The 14,461-nt window shown below is 41.5% G+C and overlaps 1 protein-coding gene across 2 annotated transcripts in view; it reads left to right on the top strand.

Moving 5' to 3' along the window:
* rev1 (REV1 DNA directed polymerase) overlaps positions 1-9,359 on the top strand; it is a 242,618-nt gene extending 233,259 nt beyond the window's left edge. For both annotated transcript variants that reach the window (XM_039743936.1, XM_039743937.1), the window contains 5 exons: positions 1,748-1,862; positions 3,378-3,601; positions 4,467-4,617; positions 6,829-6,931; positions 8,881-9,359. In XM_039743936.1, the coding sequence (XP_039599870.1) occupies positions 1,748-1,862; positions 3,378-3,601; positions 4,467-4,617; positions 6,829-6,931; positions 8,881-8,992 (705 nt within the window). In that variant the 3' untranslated portion in view covers positions 8,993-9,359. The remainder of the gene's footprint in view (positions 1-1,747; positions 1,863-3,377; positions 3,602-4,466; positions 4,618-6,828; positions 6,932-8,880) is intronic.
* Positions 9,360-14,461: the final 5,102 nt, after the last annotated feature.

The raw sequence follows: 14,461 nt of genomic DNA, 5'->3' as shown, positions 1-14,461 counted from the left end.
ACTTTACAAGGCCTGCGCCACATAATCAGGATGCACTTTTTGATTTTAGAGATGGTCTAATTGAATACAGTACTTGCTCATAACTTTATGGTGTGTAAAGCAGAGAAGTTTTAAGTTGATCTGTATTAAAATTCTGCCAAGATAGTGTTTCTGTAAAGTTAACAGCCTAATAATATGTTCAAAGCTAGTATTACAGCGGCAAAATATATTAAGCGTCTGTGTTGTGTACATTGTGTGGCTAATGTTGCAGATAACGGTACATCTTCTTCATCTCTTCTGTCTTGAAACAGTTGTGTGTGTATGCGCCAGTGAGCCGTGTGTTTGTAATAATCAAACCTATAGATTTATGTGGCTTTGAACACAATGTGATACTGGGCAAAAAATGCATGAGCAAGACTGATGATGTGACAGTTTGGCACTTTACTGAGAATGGGACACCATCCAAAACCAGCCAGTGATGACCTTGATAATGAAAGCAGAATGCCATACTAGCTCTGTGGCATAGTGGTTAAGGCTTTGGACTTCAAACCCTGGAGCTGTGGAGTTCTAATCCTGCTACTGACCATGAGCAGGTCACTTCAGCTGCCTGTGCTCCCAATTGGAAAACCAAAAGAAATGTAACCAATTTGTGTCAACCACGTAGTTATAATAATGGGTTTAAGTTGGTCACTTTATAGCTGATTACAGAAGGTTGTGGATCATCATGCGTAACTCGACATACCAAGTCATGCACAGAAGAGTGCTGCAGCAGATCCCTCTAAGTGAAAGACAGAAGGTTGGGGTAGCAGAGAACTAAGTAGTATAAACACCGGCCAAAGAAAAATCATTGCTTGTTTTGGTGAAATTCAGTTCCTACTAATGGGAGGACCAGAATATGGCAAAAATCTCATGAGTCTTGGTACATTCTGCCTTACTCTTGTTGTGGTGTAGTTGTATAATTTTGGGTTTAATGGCACACTTTGGGTTCCTTGATGTTTCTTTTTCCGGTTTCTTTGTGGTGGCGGCCTGCGCCACCTCCACCTACTCAAAGCTTCATGATGCTCCAACATTGATGGACTGAAAGCCAGAAGTCTACGTGACCATCATCATCAGGTCCTTCCATGAGAACCCTAAATACAAAGAGGACCGTTTCATTTATGTTAGGTAGATTGCCCAGAGGGGACTGGGCGGTCTCTTGGTCTGGAATCCCTGCAGATTTTATTTTTTTTCTCCAGCCTCTGGAGTGTTAGAACCATTCTGGAATGGATGGTGAATAATCTAAATTCAGTGCCTTCCACAGACGCCAATCCAGTAAAGCATGTGCGGCCTGAGTTTTGTTATCAGGTATTTCTAACAGCTGTGAGACAAAATGGCAGTATAGGCCAGCATTGACATCGGGACACATAGCAGAGCCCATGCTCTGATAACTTCCTGGTGTCCTCAGAGTGTAACCGATATGGACTAGTTGTTAGGTGTGGATGCCATACCTAATAACGTGGCCCTTGAGATATATCGTGCACCTCAAAGCTTGTGCATTTCTAGGGTCTCCTAATTCATTGGAATACATCCTCCTTTCAATTGCTCATGTGTTTTAGGACTGGTAACACTTGACTTCAAGTCTGTAAAGCTTTATAGTTGAAGTTTTTCATGTTACAAGCAGCTTTACTATTTGCAGATGGATGATTAGTTGCATGATTTGCTTGAAGAAAGCAGTTTAAGGGTCTCGGTGGTGAAACACTGCTAAAAATATTTTGATGACGTACTTTAGGTAGACCCAGAGGTATTTGCAGCATTGCCTTTAGAACTCCAAGAAGAACTCAAGGCTGCTTATGGACAAAGACAGAAGACATCAGAGGGTAACAACAATCAACAGCTTGCATTAGGTAAGCCTGACGTAGAAGATGAAAATGCCCTCCTATATGAAAAATATTTTAAAACTGAAGTGCGGTCTTGTAACTATTGAATTTTTCAGTTTTATTTAGAAATGGTTGTGATAGTTTATGTCAGCTTTTGAAACAAAGCTAACAAACTTGTGGGTTCGAAGAATGGAATTTGTTTTATCTAATTATTTCTGCACTGTTCACATTTGAAAATCTGATTGTGAGTAAATGCAACCAAAATTGGCTTCCTGCACTAAACTGTTGCGCTTGCTCAACTTTACCAAGATTATAGTGAAGTAATTAACTCGTAGTAGTAGGGCTGGGTAATATTTCAAATTTTTGATTTGATATTTAATAAAAATGCAGTATGCATAAGTCAGTATAACAATGTCTAGAAGTTTTTGTCTGAACTTTACCTAAATCTCCAGCACTCTTTCTAAGCCTGTCTACATTGACAATCACCCATGTTGCCTGGTGGTGTTGAGTGTGAAAATAATGGAGCGAGGATCAGATGAGGAGGTGTTTAGAATTGGTAGGGTTTGCTTTTCTCAGGATGACCGTTCAAGCAGCACAAGCGTTACTGCATGTGAGAAGACCATCCAGGCCCATTTGGGGGCTGCAGTGGACTCTTCAGCCTTTCTAGCTAAGTAAAGGTCTGTAAAATGTTTACTGCTGTTTTATTGCATGTGAGTGGACAAGCGGCAGGTGGAATGGGCTGCTGTGACTTACGTTTTGCCTACTTAACTTGTGCCCAGTAAATACTCATATTTTGTCAAAGGTACAGTAACCAGTAATGCACATCACACCTGAAGGCTGGAAGCCCTCATCTATCCATTTCACACATTCTCCTCTACTGAAACCTTACAAGCGGTAGTTTCCTTCATAGTTTTTTTTTTTTAATGAATTATTTGAAGTTCATGTATCAGTTATAACATAAACTGCATTACCAGTGATTTTATTTTCATTTTGAGTTTGTATTTTGTTTGTTTGAACTCCCTAATGACTGAATGATTTAGTTGATGATGGTGTGTTGTCTTGTCGCGTTTAGTGTTCGGTTTTATCCTTGTGTACTTAGAACATAAGAAATGTGATGAGCGAGAGGAGACCACTCAGGCCATCTGGCAGGTTTGTTAAGATTTCATCCTTGGCTGTTTCCCAGTTCGTGCTCAGACACCTGAGAGTTAACATGAGTTTGCAATTCTGTCAGTGTGTGCTTCATGGACCTACAAAAGGCGTAAGATTGTGTATCCTGTGGTGGCCTGTAGGTGGTGCTAGTAGAGTAAAGGGCTCTGAATTGGAGGAGTAAGAGTTACACTTGCGTACTTGGTATTATTTCAGGGCTGTTCAATGTGGGTGTTGCATTTTGTCTGACTCTTTATGGACATCAATAGCAAATGAATCCTTTCTAAATAAAATGGAATTGAACTGATGCCACCATATTCAGTAAGAAATGTTAAATAAAACCAAAATAATCCATTATCATGTATATGCTTACCTCTGCTTTCTTTTTACGTTTAGTGACAAGAAATCCACTGCTGCACTTGAAGCAGCCAATTGTTGTTAAGACAAAAAAGCGAAGTAAAAAGAAAAATGTGTCTAGTCCAGTGAAGAAAGTTGAGAGTCCGCTGAAGGTCAAGTTGCTGCACAGTCCGATGAAAAACAGTGCTATCCACACACGGAGTCCCCAGAAGCTAATCCCAGACTTCCTGAAGCGGGAAGAGGCTGCTGCTGACAAATTAAAGGTGCGTGAGCCTCTCTTGGGTAATGACAGAACTCTTGGGCAAAACTCTGAATGTATTTTTAAAGCAAATAAAGGCAAAAACATTTTTTTTTGATTACTACTGAGTAAATGATTTGTGTCCACAAACCAGCAATAAAAGTCATTAGCACATACAAGACCTTGAATACTGATGTCCATTTGTCTTAGGGGTCTCAAGGTAGGTGGTCCCCCTTGTGAAAGTGCATCACAATGGGTATAACATACTGAACTGAATTCAGCGTGTTGAGTACACGTGTATGCTGTGCTACTGTGTTTCTGCAGTTTTGTAAGATGCACACAGACACTATAGTTCAAGATATAATTTAATAAATGCCTCTCAACTGAATTCACTATTTGTGCAATTTAACTCTGCCCAGTACATAAAAGAGAAATGTCTTGGATAAATGATACACAAAGCCATGATACAGCAGCATTTTTAATAAAAAGGGAAAATATTATGTATAAGCAATTACAGAAGTGAAGCTGAAAATGTCTTCAGGGCCAGAATGTAACGTGAAAGGAAAACCGCTTTGTAACTCGAGGTGGGTCTGTAATGGGTCCCAGCAGACGGGCGCGGTGAGACGAGTGCACCGGGGTTCATTTCTTGTGATCACGATTCATATCCATTTCACATCCAAATCCTTATGTTCCTCTTTGGGCAAATGTATGTATGTTTTGTTTTGTTTTGGTTTTTTTTTCCAAGTTAGTTATGCTTTATAAAGACAAAGAAACTCGGGTCTCTGAAATGTGTAGTTTCAGTACAAATTCATGATGGATGTACCTCAAGGACACCTAGCTCTTTCATGGTTGCCTCAGTTTTTCTTCATTTTCTTCCATGTGCTGCTCAGCTTGAGACTGGCCCTTCCACTTCAGGACTCTCCACAGTTTCTCAAGTCCAAGGTACCAAAGCGTCACTTCCACAAGGCCCCAACCTGGCGGGTGCCTTTGAGCTGACAGATATAAAGATGCTGCTGAAGGAGTGGGTCACCACTATCTCTGGTAAGTAGAGCGTTTAAAGAGCTGCCCATGTTAATTTAGAGGAGAACAGATTTCTTCTTGTGAAGTTTCAGATTCTAACTCCTAACCATCCCATCTGCCTGGTACAATTCTAGTGGGCGCTACCATGGATGTGCCAGAACCTCAGCTGGTTAGAACTGGTATCAGGCAAATCCCAGAATACCCTAACTAATCTGGAATCAACACCATTTTATACTCAGCTTAAGAAATAATGTCCTCATCAGACTTATGGATTCAGCTCACACATTTTTTGCAGTATTTTTAAGGGGGGGCTTGACTGTACATACTTTCAAAGGAGCTTTTATTTATTTTAAATTGCCCTTGATAAGGTATATCATCTACAATGTTCATATATTTAATCTGCTGTTATGGCTCTTTTTAATCACACCATTGACCTTCAGTGGATGGACATAGTTATTGTGAAGCAAAGAATTGCCTTCTGACCAAGTGACTGTTGTGTCCTAGTGATTCACCAGCTCCTTTTATTAGAGATGTCATTTTAGATGTTCAGCGCCTTGGATGATGCAAGAATTACTAAAACATAATAAAAATGGCCTGTTACATTAACACTGCATACACATTATGGGTTTTTAAGTTCAGTCCTCATGAAGAACAGAGGCAATATATTGCCTTCAAGAGGTGGAAATGAACAAAGCAAAATCATTCCTCTCAAGGTGGTGAAGGTACATTCTCAACAGTAACTTCAAAATGAAGTTAACAGTTCACTTTGCCTGTTATGACTTAGAAAAAGAGTCTTTCTGACAGTCCAAGGTTTCCAAGAGTGTGCTTCAAGTTCACGGTTTCCTTAAATTGCTCCTTCTACCTCTTTAGTATCGATACCTGAATAAGAAGTAAGGGGCCCGAGTCATTCTTTGTGGCTTTATTAAACAGTTTCTGTTCTCAAGCATCCATTACGTTTCTTCTTTGTCTTTCAGGTAAAGCTTGAAAAATCCAAAGACTCTCCTGTCAACTTAATGTGGCAGGCCTAGTCCTAATTTTTTTTAAAGAATAGATTAGATAAACTTTGTTAATCCCATGGGGAAGTTCTAATGCAAACAGCAGCAGAAACATAATTAACAAAAATAGAGACTCACAGGACAAATAATACAGCCAATAAATGGAAGTAAATAAATAAGTAACCTTAACAAGTACATCCGGTGGAAACATTGAATTGCCTGATTGCAGTGGGCAGAAAAGACCCCAAGATGCACTTCTTAGCCTACCATTACGGAATGAGTCTGTGGCTGAAAGTGCTCCAAGACAGCGCCTCCTGGAGGGGATTTTTCATGATGGCATCTGTTTTTGCCACCATCCACTTTTCCACAACAAATTTTTTGGATAGACCAAGAGAAATTGTCTTTTCTGATGACCTGTGGAGGTCAGAGTGCAGGGTCAGCCATTTTATAGCACCCCTTGAGCAATATTCAGATCAAGGGCCCAACAGAGGAGGATCTCTTCTGGCAGTAATGGGATTTGAACCAGCAACCTCCCAGATAGTGTAACATCAGTGACACAATAACCACAAACTAATAATTTCATATTTAGATTGTATAAAATAATTACTTGGCATATAATCCACATCAGACTCTGCTGTGAAACCTTTTAAAAAGTCAACGGAAATGAAGACAGCAGTTAGCTGAGGTGCCCTCGGTGCTGCAGCGTTTACCTTACCCAGGTCTTGTTTGAATGGCAGAGGTTTGGAGGGTAGCAGGTTACAGACAGCATAATGCCAACATCCCAGGGTTGAGTTGGTTAGAAGTTGTGGTGCTCCAGTGTGTTCAGGGACAAACGGACTTGGGACTTCAAGCCCTGAGGCTATGGGTTCAAATCCTGCTAATGAGACTGAGTGACCCTCAGCAGGTCACTTCTCCTGCCTGTGCTCCATGTGGAAAAACAACAGAAATGTCACCAATTGTATCTCAGATGTGTAGTACAGCAAGTCAGTTACTCTTTTGTTAGAAGTCTCTGGAAAAACAGAGCTTTCTCTAAGCAGGGCTTTTCTTAACAGACTGATACACTTGAATAATGCAAACAAAAACCAAGATTGTGTAATATAGAACATATAAAAAGGAAAAGCCAGAAATGTAAAATAATTAAGTAACAATCAAATTTATAAGCCCATCCTCAACTTGTGCGGCCTCTTATCTGCACTGCCGTGTTGGAACGTGACATCTGTGCTTGCTGCGTTTTCAGATCCCATGGAGGAAGACATTCTGCAAGTGGTGCGGTACTGCACTGAACTCATAGACGACAAAGATCTGGAGAAACTAGACCTCGTCATCAAGTACATGAAAAGGTAAGCTGCCATGTTTTAAGGGATCATGTGTACACAGTTGTGGGCTGTGAAGGAGGCATATTGTGTTTTTGAAAGCCTAAACATTTTCTTATCTTGATGCATCTATTTTGTATTATTGGTGTTTTGCCTTCACTCCATGATATAATTGCATAAAGGTTTACTTCATCTTTAAAATCCAACCAGCGTGTTTGTACACTCTTTCTCTGCTGGGCAGTTCACTCAGGGCAGTACCACATCCTCCTAAGATAGATAGATACTTTATTAATCCCAAGGGGAAATTCACATAATCCAGCAGCTGCATATCCTCCCCAAGACTTGATGCCCATGGGTGACCACCCTCAGCCCACCATCAAGTCAGGTTCGCTCTGTCTCAGCCCTCCAGAAGGTGCCACATATGTCCAGGGCCTCAGAGAATTTACTGTAAATGTCCATCCATTCCCACCCACGTAATCCCGGTCAGGGCCATGGAGTCCAAGTGTCTATCGTGTCACTAGGCAGGCACTCGAGGAATCGAGAGAACAAGAAGGCCTGCCCTGCTATAGTAAGAACCCTACTGCATATGAGGCCATGGCTACTCAGTGCACGTTTCTCACAAACTTATTCAGCACAGAATATTTTCCGGTGTGTTTTGCCGTTCCCTTCAGCACCTTTGTGCTATGAGTTCATCATTTGGTGAATTAATGCAGTTAATTATGAGAAATGTTGGTGCTGTTTAACCATAAGCTCATTTTCTGTTTGTTTATGTGAGAAATAGAAAGAGTTTGAATGGAGTAACAGCATCAGTAAATATCATCATATGAGTGTCTGATGTTTATTTTTGATTCAATAAATTTGATTATCAGACAGAACACGTGTGTGTAAATGAGAGGGAGGTCAGTAGAATGGTGAGGATGCAGGAAGTAAAGTTGGCGAAGGTGGATGGGTTTGAATACAGTACAGAGTAATGGGGATTGTGGAAGAGAGGTGAAAAAGAGAGTGCAGGCAGGGTGGAATGTGTGTAGAAGTCAGGAGTAATTTGTGACAGACGGATATCAGCAAGAGTCAAAGGGAAGGTCTACAGGACGGTAGTGAGACCAGCTATGTTATATGGGTTGGAGACGGTGGCACTGATCAGAAAGCAGGAGACAGAGCTGGAGGTGGCAGAGTTAAAGATGCTAAGATTTGCACTGGATTGATGAGGATGGATAGGATTAGAAATGAGTACATTAGAGGGTCCGCTCAAGTTAGATGGTTGGGAGACAAAGTCAGAGAGGCGAGATTGCGTTGGTTTGGACGTGCAGAGGAGAGATACTGGGTATATTGGGAGAAGGATGCTAAGGATAGAGGTGCCAGGGAAAAGGAAAAGAGGAAGGTCTACGAGAAGGTTTATGGATGTGGTGAGAGAGGACATGCAGATGATGGGTGTAACAGAACAAGATACAGAGGACAGAAAGATATGGAAGAAGATGATCTGCTGTGGCGACCCTTAACGGGAACAGCTGAAAGAAGAAGATAAAATTGCCAGGGCAGAAAGGAACCTACCAGATTTAAAAAAAGGCACTGGCCATGCACCATGAGAGCACAGAAGGGACACTTTCTACATGAAAGACTGCCAAGCCTCTGATTTTACAGGCAAGAGCAGTCCAGTCTGTGAGTGGAGCTGTAGATGGGCAAGTCACCATGTGATATGAGGGAAGGGTCCCTTGAGCACAGGTCACAAGTGTCCACCTCTGGACTCACAGCCAGCCTCTCCTTGTGTGGACCTGAGCCATGGCTCCTAGGCTTCCGGGCCTGTGTGGTCTCTCACGATGTAAGGGGTGGGCTACCCTCACAGAGTTCATTCTGCCCCTCTAGCTGATGCTCCTGGGTTTCTATCTGGCTTGCCGCAGCTCTACTGTATGAAGGAAGTGAGTGGATTGCTGAATGATTAGGCTGGACGCTCATTTTTGTTTGTTTGTTTGTTCTTTCAGACTGATGCAGCAGTCTGTGGACTCTGTGTGGAGTATGGCGTTCGATTTCATCCTCGACAACATTCAGGTCGTCATACAGCAGATGTACGGGAGCACCCTGAAGATTACATAGGTGGAAATCCCCCCCGTGCCCCCCCCTGCAATCCCAAGTGTACAGTCACACAAACACCAATAATTGGAGAGCCTGGAGCTCTTTGCTCGCTGTGCCATAACTGCTTGTGAGGTCTTTGCAAATAGCATGGTAGCACTGCTCTTTGAAGCTGTTTTATATAAAAGAAAAACAAAAAAAAGTGTTTTGTACATTTTATTTGCAAAAAGTGCCAAATTTGTCAGTATTGCATGTAAATAATGGTTTAAAATTTCTCTTCTCTTGTAGCATAGATTCTATTTACAAAATGGTTGTTTATAAAGTTTTATGGATTTTTACAGTGAAGTGTTTACAGTTGTTTAATAAAGAACTGTATGTTTGTTTTTTTGCACTGACTGTCCTGCTTCACTCTTTACACTCGCCTGAGCAGAGCACCGCTGTCACCGGTCGTCAGAAACGTGGACACAGGGGGCCGAATACACAATATGGAGGGGGTGTTGAGCGATGGCCACAAATAAACGTGAACATGCTGTAGACCTTCTGTGAGTGCAACATAAGAGAAACTCCATTAGAGACGTGCCGTGGATTGGTGACAGTCTGGCCACAGTGCTGCCCCAGCTGAATGTGACAACGGAGGAGGACTGGCGAAAATGATCGTGCAATGGAAAGAAAACATTTGGGAAAAGTCTGCAGTGCACTACCTGTAAAAAGAGGGCGCTTAGTTAATAGAGCCTGAAAAGCAGCGACAACGTTAAAGGCGCAAACAAGAATGAAATCCGCTTCATCCATCGACGTGGCGCCAGTTGCCAAAGTCTCATTCTTGTGCAAACTCGAGCGATGCACTGGCCGTTACCTGCACTCCTCATACCGAGCCCCTCCAGCGGACGAGGAGTATGGAGGAATATTTTGAACAAGATTTAAATAAATAATAACAAACACGGAGTGTGAGTGTGAATTATTAAACCTGCCACTAAATCTATCTTTGTTCATTTTTTTCTAGGTCTATTCATTTCAGTGACACCACACTTTCAGGGTGGGCTCGAGCCAGTACTGCCTTTCAGTGCAAACATGTTGACTAAATGAACTAGAAAAGCTCCGTTAAAATCAACAGTTGGCATCGGGCACGAGGAGCTCGTAACAAGACCGAACTGGCCATCATATCCACTCTACATGTGCCCGGACCCGCCGTGTCTCACAGCGCTCACCCGCTGAGACGGCCCAGCACCTTTAACACGCAAACGGTGAGCGCCCTTCCTTTACGTGGGCGTACTTTTACAATTGTAAACAGCAATGTTCGACTTAACGTTACTTTTAACTTAAATTTGTAACGCGTTACCACAACACCTTGGAACAAACACCCAACAACAGTGTGCAGCTTCACTCTGTTAGGTGAGGTTCACGGCTGGTGAGGCTCTGACTCCTTCAAGTCAGATTTATAAATATATGATGACAGAAGAGGAGCTTATTCACTGTACTGTTCAGTTGGCAGCCACCATGCGCATTGACTGCTGGTTGTTTCATATGTCATCAGCATTCTTTACACACACAGAGGTAAGGATCATATTTGGCTATGAAAGAGAGAGCGGAGACAGCGCGTTTGCCATACATGTGTTCTAAAGTTGCCGTTGCAATTCCACAATTCATACTTATTCAATACAAATGACAATATTAAGTGGTGTACAAAAAAAAACGAATTTCAATTTTTACCTTAAAATGAAATATTTAGTTCTTTTTAAAAGTTTTTACTGTAATTCTGATGCTGTACAGTAATCAATTTTAATACAGGTTATTCAACAAAAGGATAACAAGAAAAACTAAATATTTTATTTAAGGTCAAATTTTAGTTTTTAAATATTGGATTGTTTTTTTCTTAGTCTGATCCCATTTGTTATAAAATTGAAAACCGTTTATGGTCTTACCTTTATTTGTAAATTAAGTCCTATTCTTCTCCACAAAAATCTCCATCACTTTCTTGTAAAAGTCCTCCTTATTTTCCTTTACTTTTAAAAATCTTAATCTTATATTTTGGCAGCCAGTCGGAACAAAAAATAAAAATAAACAGACCGCTGCAGTGCACTTGACTTTCTGATATCGCTAACTTATAGATCATCTGCGTTCAGGGGTGTCGAACTCCGGGCCTGGAGGGCTGCAGCAGCTGCAGGTTTTCATTCTAACCCTTTTCCTAATCAGCGAGTCGTTTTCACTGCTAATTAACTCCTTTACCCTTCATTCTAATAGCCCTGTTTTTAAAGATTCTGTCCTCTGAATTGATTTTTTTATTAAATGGCAGCCAAACAGAAATGAGATGTGAAATGAGCCAACAGATGACCAGCTAAATTGGGGCTACAAACTCCAACCAGTCTCTTCATGAGAAGCTGATTCTTGCTGTTAATTAAGGCCGTTATTGAATATCATGACTTGTTGCTGCTCTCATTCTGCCACAGCAGAACATCGTCAAAATGTTTTGGTGACCTGAGAGATCAGCCTTACTGAGACCTTCACCTTTCTTTATTTTTAGATAGTGTGTGATGTGCTTAGGTGAGCTGGTCATGTGTTGGCTTGTTTTGTGTCTCATTATTGTTTACCTGCTAATTAACTTAACTCAGGCCCCCTAGTTGTTTTTGTTTTTTTTTTTTTTGGTTAATTAAAACAGAAGTTAATTAGCAGCAAAAACTGATCACTAATTAAGAAGATAGAATGAAAACCTGCAGCCACAGCGGCCCTCCAGGACTGGAGTTTAACACCGACATAGAAGAACAGCAGCAACAAGCACCTGTTGGGCTTACATGCACCTCCTTCAGTGCGGCACGGCACTGTCTGCCTCACCTTTTGCCTTTTCACTGCAGTTTTATATCCGATCAGCAAGACTAGATATGTCACACACATCCATTAAAGATATTAGCCAGACTGTGGAAAGTGAGGTGTATAATAAACGTGTGTGCAAACATTATATTGGCGACATACAGAGAGACAGCAACAAGCATGCACTTCAGCCCAGTGTGTGAGGGAGAGCGCAGTCCGAGGTGAGGTGAGGCTCGTCGCTGCTGCACCTCCTCCCGCTTCTCCCTTGTATTTGAATAGGAAATGCACTTGTTCAGCAATTTTGACTATAAAAATGATCAAAATTAATGGACTTGTACAGAAAAAAAATTTATAGCACAGACCAGTGGACACATTTATTTTGTTATCCTTATTAGTTTTTTTTAGTTTAAACCACAAGGGTCTTCAAGCCACCATCCAGAAAAGCAGAGCAGTAAATTTAGCTGTGTGGGAAAAAAAAAAAAAACACAAGATGACCTCTGGGGCCATCTAAGGGAGACCTCAAATGCTACAGAAGATGGGTTCTTTTGGTCCATAAGAAAAAAATGTCTTGGTAGAAAACCATTCTCAACAACAACTCCCAGCGTTCATTTCACGTGTCCTCTGAGCAGGTCCTCAGAAATTAGCGCAACGCGTGCACGAGTTGCAGTACCAGCAAAAAGTTGGAACGTGGCGTCAGTGTCTCTGTTTACTATCTACATGTGACAGAAAGCCTCTATGCAGATCCTACGGGATGAATGCTTCGATGTGGTGAAGCAAAATGCCGACATACAGATGCATTCGTGATGCTTTTATATTCAAGCGTCGCATATTCCCGATTGTAATGACACGATACATTTTAAAAGTCTCACAAAACCATCTTTTTTTTTTGCAACTTAGCAGCAACATAATGTATAGCGCTGTATTTGAGCCACAGAGAAAAAAATAAAGGACACGGTGAAAATGTGTATTTTGTGACTAAAGTGGAAATTTCGGCTTTAATCTTGAAATGTCCACTTTAACCTCGTAGTTTACTTTATCATTAAAGCAGACCGTCGTAAACATCATCTCAGTTTTTAATTGCTACAAGCTTCTTGGACCTGACAGCAGCGGCAAGCAGCAATAGATCACCACACTGAACAAATTAAATGTATGATATTCCAACTCTCTGCACATTTAGAATCTTTAGATTTGTACTTGATATCACTTTCATGATGAAATGCATTAAAGTGTGTATGTTACATTTTACATATAATTTAATTTAAATAATGAATACTGTTAATAATTACACACATAGGGTGTCACGGTGGTGGAGCGATAGCACTGCTGTCTCGCAGGGAGTTATGTTGCTGGTATTTCCTGCTTGTATTCCACACTGTGCTCCGATTTCCTTCCAAAGATATGCAGATTTTGGGGTTTTGTGCCGCTAAAATAACGCTAGTGTATGTGAGTGCTTGTATTCACCTTGCGATGAGCTGAGGCCTCGTCCAGGTATTGTTTCTCACTCGTGCCCAATGGTTGCTTAAATGGACACATCCCTGAATTGATGGATTTAATCAATAACCATAATTTTCAGAGATATTGCGGTAAGGTGTCATCAGAATTTAATGAGTGTTCTAGGCAATTCACAACACAGAGAAGCTGAACATGTTCTCACCGTGATAATATCTTGCACTGCCATCTGGTGGATTCCTCCAAATTTACATAAAGTACGTATGAACACTACAACGCTTGCGTAGCAGGAGCGTCCACTGCAGCATGCGTCGTGTCGCGTGAAGTATAACTCCGGCCTTAGAGCCACAGTGGACCTGTCACTATCTACATCAAGAAAGTGGACAGAAGCCCTCCACAAGGCTAATGGGCAGGGTTGTCCAGCAGCGATCCTGGAGGGCGATGGTGGCTGCAGGTTTTCCTTCTAGCTGCTGCCCTAATTAGTGACCACCTTGTTTTTCCCTTCATTTTAATTGCCTTGCATTTTGAGACAGAAATCTGTTAATTGCTGTTTTTTTTCCCTCAGCTAACCGTTGCCAGCCGTAAATGAGATGCGAGGTGAGCCACAGATGACTGGCCAAGTCAGGGCCTCAAACTCCAGTCATTTTCACACAGCCCTATTTCTTAATTAGACGCCAATTCTTACTATTTAAATCCATGGCTTGTTGAGCTCTCGTTCTCCCACAGCAGACGTGTCCAGACTGTTGATTTATGTTTTTCTGAGGGCACCATCAAAATGCTTTGTGGACCTGAGCAGATTAACATTTCACCTTTACTCTGATGGACATCTCATAATTGTATGAATGCTAATTAAGGAATACGGAAAAAATTGAGGGGGCTGAGTCTTAAAAGGCAAATCTCATATAAATGAAGGCAAAAAAAGTAGTAAACTTTGGCCACAATTTAAGAAAATGGTTGGAATCAAGGCATGCAGTCACAGTTGTGCTCCAGGATCAGAGCTGGACAGCCCTGTAATACGGCAGGCGTTAAGTTACACTGATCATCAGATGTGGAGTGCGAGTGCTTTATAACACACTAGTGAGGCCTCGGCCGGCAGTACCGCGTGCAGCTTTGGTCTCCATATTACAAAAAAAGACATAGCAGCACTAGAGAAAGGCCAGAGGAGAATGACTAGGCCATTTCTGGGACAGAAAGGTATGCGCTATGAAGAGAGGTTCATGGATTGGATCCTGAAGTAAACAG

Source organism: Polypterus senegalus, chromosome 2 (assembly GCF_016835505.1).
Source record: "Polypterus senegalus isolate Bchr_013 chromosome 2, ASM1683550v1, whole genome shotgun sequence".
NCBI classification, from domain to species: domain Eukaryota; kingdom Metazoa; phylum Chordata; class Cladistia; order Polypteriformes; family Polypteridae; genus Polypterus; species Polypterus senegalus.
This window is presented reverse-complemented; position numbering and strand designations above follow the sequence as displayed.